General features: G+C 41.0%; 1 protein-coding gene across 2 annotated transcripts in view; it reads right to left on the minus strand.

Annotated features, from left to right (window-relative positions):
• Window positions 1-23,090, minus strand: part of atp8a1 (ATPase phospholipid transporting 8A1) — a 97,031-nt gene that overhangs the window by 46,672 nt on the left and 27,269 nt on the right. Inside the window, exons 5-19 of one of the 2 annotated variants that reach the window (XM_079167832.1) lie at window positions 22,888-22,933; window positions 22,626-22,666; window positions 20,334-20,407; window positions 18,947-19,016; window positions 18,691-18,818; window positions 17,669-17,780; window positions 17,340-17,505; window positions 14,151-14,278; window positions 13,282-13,359; window positions 13,098-13,186; window positions 9,957-10,001; window positions 7,127-7,199; window positions 3,501-3,606; window positions 1,425-1,507; window positions 119-168 (exon numbers count right to left, since the gene is read on the minus strand). In XM_079167832.1, the coding sequence (XP_079023958.1) occupies window positions 119-168; window positions 1,425-1,507; window positions 3,501-3,606; window positions 7,127-7,199; window positions 9,957-10,001; window positions 13,098-13,186; window positions 13,282-13,359; window positions 14,151-14,278; window positions 17,340-17,505; window positions 17,669-17,780; window positions 18,691-18,818; window positions 18,947-19,016; window positions 20,334-20,407; window positions 22,626-22,666; window positions 22,888-22,933 (1,289 nt within the window). The remainder of the gene's footprint in view (window positions 1-118; window positions 169-1,424; window positions 1,508-3,500; window positions 3,607-7,126; window positions 7,200-9,956; window positions 10,002-13,097; window positions 13,187-13,281; window positions 13,360-14,150; window positions 14,279-17,339; window positions 17,506-17,668; window positions 17,781-18,690; window positions 18,819-18,946; window positions 19,017-20,333; window positions 20,408-22,625; window positions 22,667-22,887; window positions 22,934-23,090) is intronic. The other variant, XM_079167833.1, reaches the window with a different exon arrangement.

The raw sequence follows: 23,090 nt of genomic DNA on the forward strand, positions 1-23,090 counted from the left end.
TGAGGTTCATAGAGCAAGTACAATATTTTATGTACACCTATTACCAACAAACTACAGTATACGACACTTTTATAACTAATAACTAATGAAAATAATAATGCTGTTATCAGTAGCTTACCTTGTAAACTCCAGCACATGAAGGAGTTCGTATTTCTCCTCTGTTCCAGGCTAAAACCAAAGAGACAGACATGTTAACGTACTCGAAAAAGGACACATCTCCACCAGTCGTCTTCGGAGAGACAACTCATTTTAAGTAGCACGAGCCACCCAACTCAAATCAGCCTCAATTTCACTTTAAATGTGTGTATCAGTTGCCAGCATTGAGCTGGTGGAGGGAGAATGACAAGGCAAAATTAAATTAACTTCCTTAATGGTTGAGACTGCGAGGTACAAGGCAGAGTGATTAAATAGATGCTGAGAGCTTTAGAAGGCATAATAAAGGTTAAGAAATTGGACAAACGTTTTGGAGACGAGATGTTCTCGGCAGAGGAAAACATAATTTGAAAATGGTTTTGGCCTTTCTGCCTCCGCCTCTTTGAGTGCAATCATCAGGTTAGCCAATTAAAAGGGACAACGGGATGAGTGACCTGAGCTTAGAGAGGACACACTGCATCAGCGCTGGATGTAAAGCCTGGGTTCTCTTTGCCATTATGCATATCAGTTTTAATCCAAGGACTGCCAAATATAGAAAAAGAGTGAATTATTTACTTAAGTAACTGCGAAAGATATTCTACAGATTGTAGAAACGCCACAACTTCATAGCAAAATGAATCAGGATGTGCAGTGTGGTTAAAGGACAAGCTCAACATCACTCTCATTTCTACATGCATGACTCTGCTCATGTCTGGTCACTTAGCTTTAAATATGCTTATGTATAGTTTTCTTATTCTTATTTCTCTATAGACCTCTTATTATCTATATATATTATTTTCCTCATCTCTCTGAGATCTTATTATCTTTAAAAACAGGATTAAGGACTGTTTGACCACTGAATGTACTTGTTCTGTTACTGAACAACACTGCAAATTCATTGGTTGATGTAATTTGATGCTATTTTAAAGTCGGTTACTTGTCTCTTTTATGTGAAAGTCTGTTTTTTGTGCTTTTATGTGTGAAACTGTCTTGGCCAGGACTCCTTTAAATCTCAATGGAACAATCCTAAAAAATATATAATAAATCTGTACTATTTATACTGCTTCAACAATTGAATTCCCCCTGTGGGGATCAATAAAGGTTTATCTTATCTTATGTTATGTAGATGATAAAATAAGCGTATTTCCAAACTTTTGAACCATTCCTTTGATGAATAAAGATAAAAAAGGTCAAATCTCTTGCAATGTACCAGTAATGTGTAGTTGTGTAGTGAATCTATTAATCAGTACAATAGCTTGCATGCCTTTCATGAACCGTCTTGTCCAGCTTACCATTTGCACAATGACGCTGTCTGGGGTTCTACCAGAAAACACAAAGCCAAGGCTTTGTGCTGCTCTCACCAGAGCTCCTTCATCTGGACAGCAAAAAAAAAAAGTGTTACAGATACACACCAATACAAAACAGTAATGTGTGAAGAAAACCTGGAACTCGAACCTGACATTCATGATAAGAACCATGTTCACATTACGTTCATGAAACTAGTTCATCGACACATTTTCACAATGCGGGCAGTGACAGAGCTGTGGATCAGGTAGCTGATGCTACAGCTTGCATGAGGATGCTGCAGGGCGAGAAAAAGCTCTCAGCTTGTTTTTTACAGTTCACTTAACTACCCTTCTCTTTGCAGCTATTCCCCGCTTTGCTTCAAACCCCAAAGCGCCATAGGACCATGATTGTTTTTAAGCAATCAGGCACAAAAAAAGGTCATCTCTCTTATCAAGAGCAAAATGTGAGATGAAAAGCAGCAGTGTTGCCTTGTACAGTTATTATAAAACACTTTTAGCAAATCATTATGTGTTCATCATGTGTGCATTTATTGTTTCTGTATTGAACTGAATATAGGGAGTTAGCCTGTTTTACTTCTGCGCTTACAAACATAACCGAGTCCGAAACATCAGGACACACCTCTCATTTATTCAGCTTGGTATTTGTTAATATACTGAAAGGCTTGTCAATCAATTTGGCAACAACATAAGCTTGTGTGTTATTAATTTTTTCCCATTAGAGCTACTACTTATTAGTTTACATTTGAATCACAGCGTTGAGCCTTTAAGCTTAGTGACATTTTCATTAGGATGGTCCTTATTTTCAGGAAGCCATTGTGCAAATGCCTTAAGCTGCAGTCATTCTTGTAAAATACAAAAGACAAAAGGCACCACATTTTGGGAGTTTCAGTAGTTTTCATCTAATGGCACTGATTTCTTGATTGGTGGGTGTCTCATCAGGGATCATAGTGAGGCTCAAAATATCAAAGTGGCGTACACCACGCATTCTGTAAACAGGATGTTTTGTTTTCTCATATAATTCCTGGCTCTCTTCTGCACTGATGATTATATAAATGTCTTTATGAAATACTGCTACCTGGAGGCTGTAGTGATGTGTTCCAGCTGCAAAGACACAGAGGTCACTAGATGGAAAATTAAATATCTAAAAGGGCACAACCTCGCTGATCGAAAGCACCTGGAACCAGGTCCAGGCAGTGTCACCCGCAGCTGCAGCACTTGCAAATTCGTTTTCAGTTCAACTTGTGCCACCGAGCAGCAAAAAAACAGCTGCAGCAGTTTGGAATTGCAGATAAATGTGATGCTGAGCGCCATCTACAGGCAAGGAAAGCAAACGTTTCTGCAGAGTTGATACTTGTGCCACCTGAAGGCAATGAGCGTTGCAAGTGCTACATTTTTTTTTTCTATTTCCAATGCCCAAAATTAAAGTTGTCTTACTCTGCGCATTATTTCTCATAAATATTAGGATGAATACAGTCATTGTGTCCATCGATTACCAGAGGGTGGGGGTCCTAACTTGATTGTTGTGCTAAATATCTTTAAAATGATCCTGACTGTCATTGAAATAATGCATTTATCTGTACTTTATCGTTTACATAGTTTGCTCTGGACAAGCGAGTATGTCCAATGCAGTGATTACGACAATGGTAAAGTGCAGAATCTATCATTTTTACATCTCAATGTCAAGACTGATGCTATTTTACTGTCCTATATATTTAGAACCGGTCTGACAGTGACCGAACAACTATGCAACCAACATGTGGTTATGTGTCGTGTCCCAAACTTAAATGTACAAGTTTGTAAGTAACAAGTTCTTTTGATGATGTGCTTCCAAAATATCTAGTCTTGATCATGAGCTCCTAAAGATTCACGAAGGATGACTTGTTTGCCATCCTGATTTCATTTTTATTTTGTTTCTCTCTTTAGATAAAGTCTGGACAATAAAAAAGGTCCCAAATTAGACTGCGTGCGCACACACATCATACAATGGAATAATACCAGGGCAGCATACTGTAAATCCAGATTCTGTATTCCACTAGCTGTGTTGATGAAGGTGAAATTTACCTGGAGATGCAGCCTGGTAGGTTATGTTTCCGTCTATGCGCTCAGGGACTGCAGTGTGACAGATGGCCATCATGGTCATGAAGTCCAGGATGACAGCAGCTGTCGGCTACAGAAAGTAGAAAAGGGCACTTTTGATTTTTAATGTTCTTTAATAAAAACTGTCAAAACAAAACAGAAACTAAACAACGAGAAAGACATCGATGATACTGAAGGAAGAGAGAGCAAAGACGGAGAGTGCACAGTTTGACAGACTCAGAGATGACAAACACAGCCTGCTACGACAGACAGTTACTGCATGTGTTGAGTGTGCCGCCATATTTACAGACAATATTTGTACTGTGTTTCTACGGCATGATGTTTGCTACATCAAGACGGTTCAGTTCAACCAATCTAGTACAGCAAGTAGGCAACAAATCAAACAATAACTGTTTGGGAACATTTCTAAATACTGTTTGACTTGCTCTACAGTCTACCATCTCCATTTAGTGTTGCAGAGTACCAAACCACAAATGCATGAAATGTGAAGCTCTCTGAGCACTAAACATGCCATGTCATGATCAGTGTTGTCCGTCAGGCTAGTCAGACACACCGAGTAGTTTCATGTGGTTTGAATACACACTGATAACCTTTTAGGCAAATTGTGGACCACAAATCAATACTTTAATATTAGTAAAAAAGTAGTGAACAGCTGAACAGATTGGGGCAACAAAATACTTAACTTTTTACGAAGCACAACTGTTCAACTTATGAATTTGTTGTTAATTCGGTAAAACAACTTTTGAAAACTCATATGACGGACTTAAAACCTCACTCCTCTGTTACAAATATGTTGTTGTGACATTCAGTAGTGAAAAAAAACAACTTCGTCTGTGTCTGAAACAGATGTGGCTCCAGTATTCTCCAGGCAGGTCCGGCCGCACTAACGACTGCTGGTGGGATCCCACAGAGTCATGTACTCATGCATGTAATATAAACTTGCTCCAGTTAATAAAAAATAAAAAAAGGCCTAGCCTATACACTGAGGGCATTTTATATTAATGAGGGGAAACGTATGACTAACTAGCCGAGGGCTACACTCGGACAGGCATCTGCAGAGGCTCCTGTCTAAGGCTGCAGGACCACCAGCTTCTAGTCAGTGAGGCAGCGATATCCGCTACCTTCAGGGCTCCGCCGGGCCTGAATCATACAGCAAAATCAAGTAGCTGATTGTTGTTCAAAATGAGTTCAATAGCAGAATAAGATCACGGTATTATCTACCAACGTTACGAACAACCAATGAACCTACAGTGAAACAGATGCTCTACAGCAGATGTAACAATACATGCCATGCTGTACGTGGTTGACTGCTGACTACACAAAAACATCTGATGTCCTCTTCCCTTCTCAACAAAAAGCACTGTACACACACAAACGGCATTGTTAAATTTGCTCTTTCTGTTGGCCATGGCAACTCTGATGAGAGATGTCTAACAGGGAACAAAGGAGAAAATGAATGGAGGAGGAGGGGGGGGGCAAATCAAAGGGCTTCTTGTAAATGAAAGTACACAGAGTCTATTACAGTCCAGGTGGCTGTGAGAGCCCCTCTGCCTCCTAGCAGCATGCTAATCCGGTTGGGTTGACAGGTATCCTCTGAAGGACATGTCAGAGTGTGTGTGAGTGTGTGTGAGTGTGTGTGTGTGTCTTTGTGAGGAGCCATTTTGGCAACATTTGTGGCTGTTTGCTGGCCCCCTTATGCTAAGCTAAACTAACCATTTGCTGGCTCCAGCTTTATATTTAATGGACAAATGTGAGAGTGGCATCTATGGTCTCATCCAACTATCGGCAAGAATACAAGTTAACATACTGTATTTCCACATGTGTGAAATTATTCCTTTGAGGTTAGGTTTATGGTCTAAAATTAGGGATGTATTATGTCAATGAGGGTCCTGACAAGCATAGACTCATAAACGTGTGTTTGCTATCCAGGGTGGTGGAGGGTACGGGGCACATTGTGAGCTTTGCTCTGATGGCACAATTAGAAGTGACAGCTAATACTGTGCTGCCAGCTATCGCCCCCACTGACTCCTGGGTAATCTGTGTCACGACAACAGTGACGGACACTCATCACTTCAGACGTGGCCAGTGTGTAAAAAAGTTGAAGGGTCAAGAGAAAATGAAGCAGAGCGCCCGGACGGACGGACGGACGAGCGAGCGAGCAAACAAACACCCACGAAGGATGCCGAGGCTCTGCAGGCGGCGAACATGTCCAGTGACTCAAGAGAACATGAAAAACACCAGAGGGGATGTTTATTTTTGTCAGCACTGCCATCCCCCTCAACACTGTATCAACACTACTCCTACAAATAGCCTGCAGCGACGCAAAAGTGTTGTTAATGATAAGGATTAGCAATGTTTAAGTAAGAAGCATCCTGACGGCCATGAGGACAAAGTGTTTGAACTGTGAGAACACAAGGTGTTAAATGAAATGTATCGTTTCATTTAGCATCTATGTGTCATACAAGAGTGAGGGGAAGCACTGATGGCTTGAAGGTTAATGTTTATCTTGTAGATTCAAAAGACAGTTCAACATTTTTAAAGGTCCTCTCTGAGGAGATCAAAACCTCCCTCGTGTCTGTGCAGTAAATATGAAGTTACAGCCAGCAGCCAGTTAGCTTAGCTTAGCACAAAGAATGAAAACAAGGGGAAACCGATAGCTCGTGACTTCCTGGAGTCTTGTCATCACTGCAAGACAGCGGAGACTTCGGGAAGTCACTGCGCCCCTCGTAAAACCACAACATGTCGTTTTCACATGTTTTTAATGTGAAATCATTACCAGATAGACGGTGTTTTTTTTAAACAGTGGTTGGTTATGCACTATGATTAGCAGTGGGCGCGGGGCTATCAAGAAGAAACTTAAAGCAGATCCTGGACAAACTCAATGTGTGGAGAGATTCTGCTGTCATAACAAAACAAACATCACAGTGGGATTACTACTTTCCCTGGGCGGTGCTGCTCTACGTAATTAGATGTGACATTCTGCCTCCACCACGCTGTTCTGCAGCTGAGTGACTCAACCAGCCAATCAATCACAGTTTTCACCCATTTCATTACCACAGGTGGCCTTTACTGCTCCCCAAATGCATGTACAAATCCATATTTTGAAACAAAGGCACAACTACTAAATATATGTGATTTTCTTATGTACTTTTGTTGGGCAATCTTCACATCCATAAGTTCACACTAATAAAATCACTCTACGGCAGTTTAGTTTCCTACAGTGAATAAGCAAATAAGCAGGTCTTCATCCCGTCAGAATGAGCGAATCAGATTGTTTGCCTGCCTCAATAGTTATCCATCCCTCAGCACGACTTTAACCAAACTTTATTAAAAGTTACTAAAGTGAATTCAGTCCATTTGTCCGTCAAAACATTTGAATTTGATCCACACAAAATAAAAATATCATGCCATGAAACATCACATCCTTTTCACCAGTTTTAGGACACACAATGACAAGTCTACCACATCATGAAGGTCCACTTAAAACGGCAGGAAAAGCTCAAACAAATAGATTCAGAATTCCTCTCAGTTGTGTCCTAAACAGCAGCCTTCACTGTAGGCAAGTGGCGGGGAACCCTGACATTACTTACGTGATTACTTTGGAGGTTTTCCAGTAAGCTCGAGTCATTAAATCCCTCCTCTTCCGATGAGTGTGTGCTGTGGCTGGAAAGAAGAGAGGGAGAAGTCAGAAAGCCAGAAAGCACTTTAATACTTGATACCACTGACAGCCCAACTACAACATGTCGATCTAATGTATTGATTAGTAAAGAACATGTAATCAATTTGCATCATCATCAGAGCATATTCTGACAACAATGCTTTTTGACAAAAGGTGTTCACATAAAAGTACAACTTTCTACTTACGTCTCATGACAATGATAAGCACGACAAAAGTCTTTCTTATGAACCAACAGCAATAGTTAGCCTGCATAGAATACACTATGATTGTCTACCACTCTGCAGCCTGATAAGCAATGGCACAAACGCAGTATTCTTGCCACAACCGAAAGCAAAACTAACGACTATAATAGTCCGCTGACTTTTCTCTCAAGCTGTATGAGATGTACTCAAACTGTTTGTTTTATCTGACCAACAGAAAACCCAAACTAAAATATATGATAAGGAAAGTATCACATCTGAAGCTGGAACCAGTGGATGTTTAGCATGATGGAAACGCTTTATCAATTATCAAAATAGCTGCCAAATAATTCTCTGTTGATCAAACAACCAATTAATCAACGGATCTTTTCAGCTCTATATAAAACTAATATTTGCTGAGAGTGGCACCACAAAACAGACCTCGAACTGGTACTGTGGCACAGCCAGTGTTGACATTCGTTAACAAAAGTCTCAATGCGCAATGCCGACAGAATGCAAATGCTGTTTGGGATTCAGTCCATGCTCTCAGAAGCGGCTAAAAGAAAACATATTACTCACACACTAACCAAAGCAGAAGCCTAAGAAATGACTGGAAACACAATTAGTCTCTCATACTTTGTACCACAAATGCATTTCGTTGCTGGCAAGATGCAAAATAATTCAATATATTTCATTCCATTAGGAATATAGCAAAAGAAAAAAAAAGAATACAATATTTCATCAACAACAGAAAAACATGCTGAACTGCAAAAAACAAGAGTTTGGAGTGCAGAGAAGATATTATCATTGATAAAAAGCTAAAGATGTGTTTTATCTCTTCAATAGTGATTCTGTGTGTAGCCACCAGCCGCTCTCTGGCTGTCCGGCAGGGATCAATTCACAATTCTGTGATGAATAGGGCCCGATAGATCAGGTAGACAGCAGCTTTGTCCGTGGCACAGGGGCTTGATAGAAATGTTACTGAGGCTGCCATTAGCAACCATAAATCTTTCTAATCCCACAGGAAACACTGATCGGGTTTCTAAGAGCCAAACAGCAAAACTCCCATCCACCGCGCCGCAAATTGAGGTTTCGGAGGAAAGAAATATGGGGAAAACACAGCGAAGCCATCAAACAGCAGGGCTGGAGTCAATATTGCGTTACACCGACGTAGATGCACTGGAGAGATGTATCACACTTGCAGGCTTTATTAAGATATATGTTGGAGATATATTTATATATTTCAAGAGCCTTGTGCAATAATGTGAAATAGAAAAAGATTCTGCAGAGACTGAAAAACTACAGTACCGTTGAAAGAAAATCTATGGAGTCATTATTACTGTTTCTAACCCGTGGACAGGGGAGGAAGCCCGAAGCTTTTCTCTACTGCAGCAGCAGCGTAGTCCGCCACGTCGATCGTCTTGATGAAATGTCTGAGGCTCGGTGTGGAGGACGGTCAGCTATTGATTATCTGCCAGCACACAGAGTTCCTGTCACTATGGGAACAACGGTGCTGGCTGTTCACAGTCAATAGCCGGAGAACGGTTCCGGTTTAAACCTTTTACACACATGCTCTCCTGGAAATAACAATTTCACAACTGACCTGCGTCAAGATGACAGTGTTTGACCCCATAATGAGATAGGCTCTGATTTAGATGAACCTCCATTTAAAAAAGGGAACCATGGGATGAAGACACATCCAGGTCTGCTTTTGTTTTGTTTGTTATATATCTATCAATAGGTATTAATTCTTCCTTGTTCCTGCATCCTTAACCTATTTTGTGTACAAATAAAGTCTCTAACTCAGATGTTTCAGTGAGAAAAAAAAAAAGCAGCAAAAAGAGTCATGCCCTCATGGAAGCTGGCAAATTCCTTTAAAAGCAGCAAGATTCAACAATTCGGTATAATAGGCATTAACAAACAGGCCCCAATCCCCCATGCAAAATGGATGAGACACACCCATGCTGTTACTGCAGATCTCAACACTAGCAGATGGATCTCGTGTGTGTGTGTGTGTGTGTGTGTGTGTGTGTGTGTGTGTGTGTGTGTGTGTGTGTGTGTGTGTGTGTGTGTGTGTTTGTGTGTGTGTGTGTGTGTGTGTGGGTGTGTGTGGGTGTGAGAGAGAGAGAGAATAAGTAGGAGTGGATCTAGCACCTCCAAATTGAGTTCGCTGTTAACCGGGGAAAAGGAGAATGTGCTGCACAGCTTCAGCCTCAACACAACAGACACTGAAGGTTTGGTCTTTTCAAACTTGCTGAATGTACAAGTGCCTGTTGCGAAGCCACAAAACGTCACCACTCAGAATTCAATAAGAATTCTAGTACTGTCAACACACAGTTGAACATTTGTTCAACGGATACGCAAAGTGAATCAAGAGCCACAATCACATACAACACGTCCAAAGTGTACTCAACGCACAGAGAACAACAACAGCAACACGCACATTAAAAGGTATTGTGTTCAAAGTCACGATTTTCCACAAGGCAAGGCAGCACTACTACATCACAGAAGCGAGGAGCGGGAAAAACAAAACGATCACCATTTCACACCGAGTCATCTTACCAGTCGTCCTCTGCAAAACTACCCTCCTCAGCCTCAGGGACGTGGCTGTTGGAGAAAGAATTACCTTGTTGACAGAGTCTATTGTTAACATGTTCTGTGAATGTACAGACGCCAGGATTGGATTGAGGATGGGTTTGTTGATGGGTTGGCAGGTGTTAGAGTATGATTGGTCAGATGCCGGGAAGGACAGTAGCTGTTGTAGTTAGGTGGTGAGCAGTGATCATAGCAGGTCCTCATGAAACCCTCATGTCTGTATGCTAGGAGCCGGTTAGCTTAGCACAAAGACCGTAAAGAGGGGGAAACAGCGAATGTGACCACTCAAATGTAAAAAAAAAAAAACACTTCTACAGCTCACTAATAAACACATAACATTGAGATTATATCTTTGTTTAATTGTACAAAAACAAAGTGTATAAACCTTGGTGAATGTAGTAGAAACTACTTTTTGTTTTAATAGCATATTTTAGTGGTGCAGGTAGGTTTTAGTTGCTGAGCGACAGTAATAATAATATTAATGAGCAAAATAATTGATGACCGAGCCGAGGAAGGAGAAAAAAAATGAGTAAACAACTTGAATATTCTTTGTGATTATTAAGTCTGAAATTTGCAAAAAATATATAAATAAAAACCTCTGTGATATTTGTTAAGGAACCACATCACTTCACTTCACAAGGTTGGATCAACTTCATCACACATGAGCCGCCGAGTGCCAAGCCGTGGTAACGGCAGCTAATATAACTGTGTATTTAATACATTAAAGATATTACACAGAGGACGTTTTGCCAACTGGTTTAGGAGAAATTTCAACAGATTAGATGAGGGGGGGGGGAGAATCTAAACCAAGAAAGCCAGAAACAAACATAAAGGGAATAAATGAATGTTTGAGAATAATCTTCTTATAGTAAGAAGTCTTCCGCTCTCGTTCATCGTCGTCCGGCAACAGCAGGAACTACAGCTGCAACCGAATGTGCCGCTGAACAGCTACATGTGAGCGTTCTGTGTATATTTTCAAGGCCACCAAAGAACGCTGCCATGAAGACAACAATGTTTGAAAGTAAATGTGGTCAGAGTGCACACTGCTCTAAAATGAGGGAACAAATTATTTTGACGTCTCTGCTCTGGCAGACTAACTGCAGTGCAGCGTTTTGTTAACTGTACGGAGTGGAGCCGACCAGGCAACATGCTCCACTGAACACCGCGGCTCTCCGTTTTTGATTCACGCTGTGAGCCTGTTCACTCTTGCACCTTCAGTGGGGCAACATTTTGGTTCTCTGCATTAACAACAAACCAATCCGTCTGCATACGGGCTGATGTACAGTATCAGACGAATGGGACTGTATCCAGTGCACATGTCAACTGGGTTACGCTTTACAATCACAAATCGCTTCAAAAGAAAATCAAAACATGTTTTTCTGTTATTTTTGTCAGTTAAGTACATTTAAAACAAACATTCTTTCACTCAACTCCAAACTAATAACACCCAGGAGGATTCTGGGAGCCTTTCTAGCCTAAACAATATCTCTCCTTAAGATTTGGACTCCAATCCAGTGGAATTAATTAATGTCTACACCCTTGGGGTCGGCTTTATTAATTACAGCAGCACTTAATTTATGGTGAGGAACACATGCAGGGGGCGGTGTCGGGGGGGACTTTGTGTGTGTGCTGGCACCAAATTACAAGTCACGCCACAGAGAAAGTGCTATTCATGTGCATAAGTATAAAAATATGAAACATTAAATCCTCATTTTTACTCAAATTATTTCTTTTTTTTGCACAAAAACATACGACTACATCCTGAAGTAGTCAGATATTTAGAATGATGTCCTTAAAATCAGTGCTGGAGAAGCATTGAAGTATTTTAATAGCACATTATTGCTATAGTCAACATTGTTATTGTCTACTGAATTAAAATACAAAACAATGACCTGTTTTAGATTCTAAGCCTCCCGACTCTTATTTTGGTAACCCAGAAGAAGAGGAAGAGGAGCAGGCCAAATGACAGCATCGTCAGAACAGCCCAGCCTCATTAGAACCTGCCTTTTTTTTCTCTCTCTCCTGCTATGAAACACTCATCCATATTTATCAGTTGCATAAGAGGGAGTCCTCGTTTCAGAGAATCAAAGGAAAACATTCTCTACTTGGGATGAAGGAGAGAGACTGCTGCCAAACTTCAGCCTTCCCTGCAAGGGAGGAGTGTCTGTCCCTGATGACCAGCAGGCTTGATCCAATTAGATAACCAGAAAAAAAAGGCAGAGAAAAAGAAAAGGACATTCTGGAGCCCAAAAATGACAAGCGTTTAAAAATACATATGTCAGCAATGATCCTGTAGGTATCACATCATCAACATGAACATTATATTAAAGTGACTTTATGTTTGTGACCAGGGGATAGACAATGAGACGTCGGGGCTATATCATAATGAGAGCTTTGGTACAGAAAACTCCAGATAAAATACTCTTTTGTCCTTCAGTCTGCACTTCATCAATCAAGCTTTTAATTGAATCCTAATGGGATTAATCATGTACTGTCACGCCTGCACTTGCTTTGGTTCTGTGAAGATCTGCTCTCCCACTTGTTTTGCATCCACCGAGGCTAATTATCTATGCACTAAAATGAAATGAGAGTATATTCAGGGGAAATAACATTAAGTGCTGATTTAATGAAATGTTAAAATGTAATAGAATATGCTTTTATGTCGGTGGAGCCGAGGGACAAAGTGAATTCATGTGGATGGCGAATTCTGACTAAACCCCTACATTTACAAGAAGATACTGTAAGCTGCAGATATTCTTGTGTCTGACTTGTGTCAAGCTTTGGACATTGTAGGGAAAATAGTAACATTTATTTCCAGTTTTCCGAAACACATGACCTCCAACATGACAAACGATGGACATACGCCTACGAAGTAGAGAGTAAAGTGCCTTTGCTTGCAAATGTCTGTCCGCCTTTTATTTATAGTTTATGTTGAGAGGAGCACCGATGCAGCTGCTAATGAGAAGGCGAGGGAGGAGAGAGAGAGAGACGCCAGCTGTACTGTGATGCACACTCTGCATTTAATGAAGGTGATGGGGGAAGCAACGGTAGAGGATGCAAAGAGGGGAGGAGGGAAAATCAGAAAGTGTGAGGGAAGCGGAACGTTACCCATAGGCCACACCAGCGACGGTGCACTTCTTGAACTGCATCACGTTGCAGGTCAGGGTCCCCGTCTTATCAGAGAAAATGTATTTCACCTGTATGGGTAGAGTCAGAACGGGTAAACATTCTAAAGCAGAGATATAGTAATCATTAGCATAATGTAAGGTATTATTTGAGCAGCATAGTTTACCTGGCCGAGTTCTTCATTCAGGTTGGAGGTGCGAGCCATGGCAGGTGTGTTTGTGGGCTCATAGAGCATATCAGTGTCCTGAAACCAATAACAGAGAACTGGAAGCGTAAATTCACTAAAGACACAACATCTTTGGTAACAAAACAAATTAAACTTTATAGCAGCAGTGAAATTAAAAATACCCCCCCTTAAAAAAAAAGGAAACAGTCAGTCCACTCTTTCTTCCTCTCTAGAAAACAGTGAACCAACTGGGGCTGCTGAAGGAGAAGCCAGCTGAGAGCTGCCCTAAATGTTGCTAAATATTCCTTGCTAGGATTTTCATTTAAAATGTAATGAATAAAAGGGGCTCAGAATAACTTCAGACAAAAAAAGAAAAACTGTACGTTTCGCAAGCTGAGATATTTGGTGGGGTTGACCTAGTTGCGAAACGTATAAGAATAAAATATTCTAGGTGCTCACTCAGATATTTCACGTCAGTAAGGTTTCTGAGTGCTTTCGGCTTTGCAGTGGTTTTTACACATTTCAATATGTTGTGTTTTCATAACAAAAAGCTACTAACACCTTAGAAAGGTGATATGGCGAGTGTGTTAGCAAACAGTGGCTTCTTTACACACCGAGCAGACACAGAGCAACATTAGCATTGATTTGGAGTCATGTTTGTGCAAACCTGATCACCCGAGTTCAATATTCAATCTCTCTTTAGCTCTGGTTTGGTCTAGCTCCTGACGGAACGACAGTATGTCTGCTTTTGGAATGCATGCCAACATGGAGACATGCGTTTAAAAGTTAATTTCCTCTCTGAAGTCACACCTGTTTAGGAAATACTGCGTCTATCCGTTAGTGTAGTTCAGTAAATTGCTTCAACTCACCCAGTTGATGAAAAAGGCTTGGATGAACTTGATAACCTCCAGAGTGACCAGGAGACTGATGGGGATCAGGTTGTTGAACAGGATGATGAAGGTGAGGAAGTTGAGGCCAAAGTTAGCCGCTCCGCCATCTAATCAGGGGACGAGTTTTGGACAGAAGGAAGTGATACAAAAGGAGACTCATCAGTGCTGGTTCATAAATATGCATTTGTTAAATGAAAATGCCCAAAGCTACTTCCAGCCAGTGATCAACTTTATCCCAATCCAGAGAATGTTTTGGGCTAACGTCGCGCATTAGCTGGAATTAACCATTTCTTCCACCCAACCTCATCCTCTTACGACTCAACCGTTTAACAGTCCAATTTAATGTCCCAAAGATTCAAAGTAGCGAACAGGGACTGAAGTATCTTGAATGTCATTAGTGTCACAGCAGCAGCCTTGGCATCCAGCATGATCCAGGCAATGAATTCCACAAAGCACTATGCAAAATGGTGCCGGTCCCCCCCCCCCCCACCCCACCCCGAAGCCCCAAACAATTGGCAAGGATCAACATGTAACCCCACTGACATCAAACATGAAAACAGGAGGGATGTGATTTACCTTTCCTCAGCTTGCAGAAGGTGCAAATGTTACCTTCCTTAACCCAAGCCTTGATCTTAGCATTGCGGTTGAGAGGGACAGCCCTTCCCCATGACAGAACGATTGCAAAAACAAAAACTGGATGGCAGAATGGAAGCTACTGCTACAACAACACATACAGGAGGGAATACATTTTTTTTCAGAAGTGGGGGGGAAGACAAACATATTGGATGCTCTCAAGACAAAGGAGGGAGATTCAGTCCATAGCACATTCTCAACCAACAAGGAGTGGAAAAGAGGGGGTGGATTATGCCAGCGAAAAAAGTTTGGGTATTAATGATGATCACTACGTCACCTCATTTCTAGTAGCCAGCTTGTTATGTGATGTTAAGCAAGTTTCCTGCTATCAGATGAGACAGGGCTACTGTGATGGATCAGTGGAGAGTCACTAAAAGAATACAAATCAAACCATAGCAAACCAGGACATGCACCAGTCACACAAGTGCAGAAGAACACCAGATGCCTTCTCTTAAATATATGTCACTGTAATGTAGGAGCAATATGAATACAAGATGTTCTAACCGAGCATCATACATCTTTTATGATTAATCCAAAAGCAAGTTGTTGCAGGAGTTGGACTGTAAATTGTTGGGGTTTAACAATTACATTTTGTTTGGTGTGGCACATGTACATTACAGTGAGAAGACCACACCTCCTCGACGTTATGCTCAGAAGCAGAAGAGGGACCAAAAGAAAAAAACCATTATCATGCCGTCAGATAACACATCAGCAGTTTACTAACAGAGGTAGTCAGCAGAAAGTCAATGATATGGTGATAAATGCACAGCTACCTACAGAAACTGACTGAGTAAACAGTAGCAGGTGGCATGAATGCATAACAAATGACAATTTTTGCGCTCAATCTGCATTAAGTGAAGTTGTCAGAATGTATAGGCTTAATGCCGGGGATGACCTGTGTCAGCACTCTGCAGCGGGTCAAAGTCAAATGAGTTACTCACCAGGCATGCGTAATCGCAGGCCTCTGTGACGTACACCCTGTGTGAGGCGGAGCGGGCTAACATTGACTCTTCTGTTCCTTTCTGCATTTAACTTCCGAATGTTGGTAAGTGAGTGAAATTACAATAATTTAGGAAACTATAGTCATGTAAGTAAACAGAATGTTTAAGATTTGACAATCTCCCCACCTCTCTCTTTTGTCACTGGTTGGATAATATGCACTGGACAGAGTCTCAACAACTCCTTATGGAGGTACAATCAGTCTCAAGATGGACGTCTGCCTTATGACTTACACTCCCCTTATCGGTGTGTTATGGGGTCTTTTAGATGTGGGTTTTAATGCCACTGACGGCAACGTTGAAACCCTTTTAAAACCAATCGAAGCCAATGCAACATTTCCTAAAAAAGGGACAGTGTAAGTCGTAGTGCAAGCTTAGTTTGACCAGGGCACAACCTCTCCTACAAAGGCCTATCGGGGTACAGAGTAATGGCCGGCGTGTCACGATAATCACTTTGCATACCAGGTTCAGAGCTTCATCACAACAGACCAACAGCCACGGAAAAAGAGCAGACCATATTTGTATTTTGTCGTGTTAATGTCTGTAATAGTACCTACAAATTGTCTATACGGGCTTGAGAACACATAAATAACTAAATGGGTTTTCACCTCTTCCCTCCCCCCCACCCCCTCTCTCTCTCTCTGTCCTTTGAAAAAAATCCACACAAGAAAAGAAGGCGGCAGAGGCATTTAGAAAATGTCAGCTCTTGCCCCTCGGGTTGCGCCACATGTTGTGTTCGAGCAATAAACACGTACAAGCTTCCTGCTATGAAAAGCTTCCCAAGTGCAACCTCATCTCCCTGGCAGTCAAAGCAAATGCTGCTATTCATTTATTGTAAAGAATTGAGGGGACAACAAAAATAAAGATGAGGGTCTGAAGCTTGGGAACTGCAAAGTGTTTAACGTGGCACAAAAAAAAATGGAGTAAAAGTGAGACACTGTGTGCATCAGGCACTGAAAATAACTAGACGAAAGTATAAGAGAGCTGGAGGGGAAAAACCTATTGTTGGATCCCTGGTATGTGCTTGTCCATGGCATGGGCCCATACAAAGTAGGGCAACCATATAGGGGGCGAGGGTAGGGGGCTTCATTTGCTTAGCAAAGGCAGAGCTTCAGTAAAGGGTTAGTAAGGGAAGGTCATTCACGGATGGCCAAGGCTTTTAAATGGTTGTTACCTGGAGCTGTTAAAAAAACGACAACAAAGAAAACAACAAAATCAAACAGAACATTAGAAAGGAACAAAAAAGTACAGCAGCGCAGTGATATTCAACCATTTCTTTTTTTTCACTCAAACTCATTCACAACACATCTATGCATGTCACAGCTGTCTTTTCTCAGTTAACAGGGAATTCACTTATTCCCACATTGCCACATATTTCACTTGTAATGCGAAACATAGTTTAACTGAGGCAACATAAAAACGACACAACACATACCAGCATTTAGGAACTTAAAATGACAAAGAAATAAGCTGATATGGACAAGTGAGACAAAATATGTGGAATAAGAGGTGCAGCGTGGGCTGTTGAGACTCTTACAGTTGAGATCCATGTACCAGGCATCATTGCCGTACTGGTACTTCCAGATGGTTTGGCCAATGGAGCAGACCAGAGAGATGGCCAGCAGGCAGCCAAACAGCACGAGGATCTGAAAGTTGGTGATACGCTCCACGTTGGACAGCTTCAGAGGAGGCCGAGTGGAATTCTGGGTAACAGAGGACAAGACAGTTGTGGTAAACCAAAAAGTGAAGAAGTATGACGAAAGGTGATGCTCTCTATCTGTGCTCTAACAACAGCAAGATAAAGCATGATCAGGGTATGATTAACTGTAAATAAAACCCTCCCAATATTTTGGAAATATGCTTTACCTGCATGAGCTTTGTGTCGTGTCCAGTGTAGACCACCACACCATGCACCCACTGAGTGTTCCTCAGCTGGGCTCCTCTCAGAAGGATCTGGTCTGGACCCAGTGGTGCTGTACTGTAGTAAGAAACATCACTGCCATGAGAACATTCCTCATACTTCCCCTACAGAACAACAGGCTGACATGGTGTCTCACAAGTTGGTCAAATAGGTTTTTGTTAACGAAGCCTTTTGTTGACAGAAATAACTGACTCAATGAGGGTTGACCTTACAATCAATCACTGATTTTACATTAACCAGTTCGATACCTTATCGATAAATATGTCAATACAAACAATAACCATGATTCAATATTACCAACACGAAATAAGCTTTCCTGACAGACATTACATAACAACACAAACTAGAATATTAGTATTTTGTGATGCTATGAAAGACCTTTTCACATAAATATCTATAAAAACACAGCCAGTATTAAATTGGCCCCTATGTACAACTAAATAAACTCAGTTATAAATCAGATAATACACGTGCATGTACTTTTTAATAGTAAACAGATTGGTCCTGAAACAAGTTGTAACAGTGGTGTTTAAACTGACATACATCCGAGCCTTAAGGATGTGACGTCTTAAGTTGTGTGCTGACGAAACTGAATAATGGATAAAAGTCTTTACTTTAAAAGATTTCCATCAAAATGAAAATACAGCCCATCAAACTACACACCCACCAAAAGCTAAGCTCTCCTTATTCAGGAGAGCTGTATCATCCCAAACTCAGAGAATCGAGCCATGATATCATAAAAGCAGGCATACAGCCTATAATGCATTTTCTCTACCATGGCAAAGCTTCCAAACAAATCTCTAATTCAATTTTACTGAGGCAGGTGCTTCCATTTATTCAGGAGAAAGATTAAATAACCCCTGAAACCTCATAATGCACCGATACTGGCTCTGCTCCTGGCTAATGGGCTATTGAGTCCGTAAGGAGGGGCAGAGAGCCAGACATGGAGCTCCGCGACTGAGCCCACCTGTGTCCATCCATGCGGATGTTCCCAACAAACTCGTACAGATGGCGGTTTGGGCTCTCACACTCCATCCGCCCGGAGAGACGCATCAGGCTGTCGATGTCCTTTATGTCTGCGGTGATCTGGAGACCCTGTTGATGTCATTACAGCAACATTATAGCAGTGATTCCATTGTTGTTGTTTTTATCAATTTGTGTTGAAGACTTGCAGAAGCTTCGTCTTAGTTCACATTGTATGGACAGTAACTAAAGACAATCACCTGTCTGATTTTCAGGTTTGTTTCTCCATCCAAGTTAGATGTTTCGATGTAGCACATACCCTGTGGTTCACTGTAGTGGAGGGAGAGGATTTAGAGACTTGGAAGCAGTAAAATAATATGACAACTGCTATTCGTTCATATATTACAGTCTTTATCCATTATGTGTTCATCATTTTATATGAAATATAATATACCAATAAGCAAAGGGGTACTGAAAATGTAACAATAATAAAATATCACTTTTAATGTAAATTTCGGTCTCAATAAACTAAATATGATTATTAAAAAAGGTTCTTCAACAAAACAATTATGTGCGACTAGATCTCTGCAAACGACGATGCTGCACGTCGGCCTAAAGGCCAATCAGAAACAGAATAAAACTACAAAAGATTTACTGAGTGGAAGTTACCCACTTAACGTACAGTTAATGTCCTTGAGACAGACGTAACAGAGTTTAACCGTCTAACATACAGTGCAAAGGGACAGGGGGGGGGGGTGGAGAGGGAGAAACCACACAGAGAACAGGGATATCTGAGCGAGCAGGCATGCCGAGCACAACAAACAGAGCAGACAAATGGGCCTCTGACAGACTCTGGGCACGGGGACAGAGAGGGAGAGCATGCCGCTGCTTGAGGTGAGCCGGGTCGCTGGTTAGCTACTCTTTTCATGGAGCGATGTATTCACACTGAAGGCTGGTCCGAACACACACGGGGCGGAAGGGAAACTCAAAAAGATATCTGGGCACTGAAGCCCAACTACAATTAATGAGAGGTTTGGAATCAGCTGCTGTTAGCCTTTACACGAGAGCTTTGTTTCACAGAAAGCGATGGCCAGGAAGTGAATACTTAAAACTTGTTATTCATAAAAGAGCAAAATACTGCTTTAATACTGATTGTTAATACGACACTTAAGTTTGATCCAATGTTAGAAAAACTATAATTCCAAGATGCTTTTCAACTTGACATCTTGGAATGTGACTGCATGCAAACTGACACATTATTGTTGCATTCAGGGTGCCAAACAAGCCATGCAGAGGGCAGACATGTTGGGAATAACACCCAATAACCACATATCTCAAAGAAGGAGCGTGTGCTCCTGTGCTGTATGTAATACACATAATATAATACAATGACATACTACAATGACTACTATTATGGCTGCCAACCCATAATGTAGAGGCAAAGTAGGAAAAAAAGAAAGGGACCTGGTTTCATTGACTGTGACAATATCTGGTTGTTGCCAGTAATAACAGGCCCCTTCCTTCATTAAGAGTGTAAAATAAACTATTTATTATTTGTGTCTAAAATGTCTCGTCCCAGTTGGTACAAACGCAGCCCCCCCATCTCTCCCATCGCTGTTTGTTTGGTAGTGTTGCTTGTTTCCTGACCTGGACGACAGTATGACGAGGTCCGCCGGGAGGTGGTCCCCATTTGCAGCTCTGACTACTTCCCCAACAGCCAGCTGATGTTACCAACCACACACCAGCAGGGGGCGAGAGAGGAGGTGTGGCAGTTGATCGCACAGGGGGGGGGCAGGATCGGAGGAGACGAGGTAACAAAAAAAGAAAAAAGACAAAAGGAAGGGATGGAGAGGATACAACATAGACAGACAGACAGACAAACAGCAAACACATAAGGAGAGAGAGAAATGAGAAGAGCAAAATGATCAGTCCTGTGTGGTCATCTGTTCCTCTTTTCACAAAAACATTTAGAAAAACATGATACGGTAAAGTTGATGATAAAATTACTCAGAGATGTTACGTTTTTCATTTAAAAAATGTATATTCAGAACAAAAATGTGGGAAGTTGTGATTGAAATCGTGCCCGTAGAAGACATTACGGTTAGAAAAATCTAAATACAATTTGATCATTTGTATTTAAAAAAAATCTTCAGAATCAATGTGAGCTCTAGAGCGGGTCCAAATGTGTTTGTGAAAAGGTGAAGGAGGTATGTTGACATGACTCATCAATCCTGATCCATCATCACATTACCACCTAGAGAAATGATGGTTGTCACACAACTGGATACAAAGGTCTCACATCTCTTTACTTGGCTCTTTAAGTTATGCATTACCAAACTAAATGTACATCACAATTACATTTCCATAGCCACCTTAGCATTGGCTCTATTTATTATCTAACCATCACTTCTTTAAGGAGAGCAAGAAGAAGAAAGAAGAAGGAGAAAGGCCACAGAGTCAGGCAGCAGGGTGGACTCCTACACCTGGATGACAAAATAACAGCATCCGCAGGAACGAAATCACTGCCCTTTACTCTAATAATATCGCCCACTTCAATCTGTGAAAATAAGCTGGTTACTGCTGTGCACCGCCTATAAAAACAGCACAAAACATGAGTTCTACATCAGGAGCAAAGATGCACAGCCGGTGAGAAGAAAGGAAAAAAGGACATTAAAGCAGTAAACATAGTGCAGACACAGCTGGAGTCTTCCTTATGTTACTACTAAACTTTGCATTCAGCAGCTTCAGAAGGAAGAAAGAAAACACATCTAATTATCAGAAAACAAGGATAAATTAGCAATCAAATCAAATGCTTTGTCTTCTGTAGTATAAACAAAATATATTACAGCTAAAAAAATAAGGATTACATAAAATGCATGAACCATAACAAAACAATTATGCTGCCAAAACCATGGATACTGACATTGATGACATTCTGATATCAATAATAGTGATCTAGGTATATTTGGCCAAAAAAATAAACATAAAGAAGTGAACTTTTTAGCCTCACTCAAGCTGCCCTGAAAGAGTTTAGAGTTAAAAGAGTTTGGAGACCAAGTAGAAATGTTTGAGAGAAGCTGCTTTTACAATATGCATGATGAAGATGTAAAACGCATCAATTATTTAAAGATGGCCTTTTTAGAGAGGATTTCTGTGTATGAAGGGGCGGGACATACACATACCAGCAAGAAACACAGTGATTTTCTCTCTGCATGAACCAAGTCAATGTGTGAATCAAATACTTTGTTCGACAATATGTTTAACTTTTATTTAATCTTATCTTGCGTACTTCCTAAACCTGTCCCGTCAACATATATCATGCACTGCCACATATATTGTTTTATTGTAGCATCTTGTTGTGGCATGTATTGTGTCTTAAATATGTGATGTAATTGATTTGCCTGCAATTTCTTTTCTGGCTCATATCCCAAGTGCAGAGAGAAAGATTCATCTTTGACTGCACTGCCACATGCTGACTGTACCTCTAATGGATGAGTGAATACTACAAATTACCGAACAGTCTAAATCTAACTAATTTCTGCGCTCCCTGGTGGTTTTATCTGCTTTTAGAGAAAATGTTCCAGCCACGGTAACAAAACAGTTTCATTTTGAGGGAAGAGAAGAAGCCTCTTTGTCCTCCAGCATTGCCTTCTAATGACCGTCCACATGGAAACGCTGGATTAATTAGCGACCGGATACTAGAGGGGTCAGGGTGTGTACGTGCATGTGTGTGTGTGTGTGTGTGTGTGTGTGTGTGTGTGTGTGTGTGTGTGTGTGTGTGTGTGTGTGTGTGTGTGTGTGTGTGTGTGTGTGTGTGTGTGTGTGTGTGTGTGTGCAGAATGTGAGAGATTTCTCCAATTTACAACAGCACCAAAGATGGTGAAATCTGCTCAAGTTGAATCAAATGTGAGCTGGTGGAAATGACCATTAGTGACATACCTTCTCCCAGTGAACAATCTCCCAGGCACCGTTCCTCAGTACTGTGGCGAGAAATGAGTCATGGAAATAGTTACAGCGAGAGAGAAAGAGGAAGTAAAAAAAGACAAAGAAAATAGGAGCCATATTACAATGCAGCCATCGGGTTTTTAAGGCTTAATTGCAATGTAAATACTTCTACACAAAAGACAAAATAGTATGTTTTCTAGTCAAACCATCAACACATTGTCTGAAGAAAACCTGAAGAAGAAATGATTTTCTGTACCTTGACATTCCTTTTTGTTGACAACACCGTCAGCATTGTGGCGTTTCTATAGGGAAGAGAAAAAAAAAAACTATTATCCTCTGAATTACATTAATTAAAAAGTAATGACAAACAAATAAAAAAGAGAAAAGCAAGTTATTATTAGACAAACTATCCTAGATTACAAAAGACTCAATTCTATGATTTTATAGGAAATGGCCTGA

The sequence above is a fragment of the Pholis gunnellus genome (genome assembly GCF_910591455.1).
Source record: "Pholis gunnellus genome assembly, chromosome: 10".
Taxonomy (NCBI): Eukaryota; Metazoa; Chordata; class Actinopteri; order Perciformes; family Pholidae; genus Pholis; species Pholis gunnellus.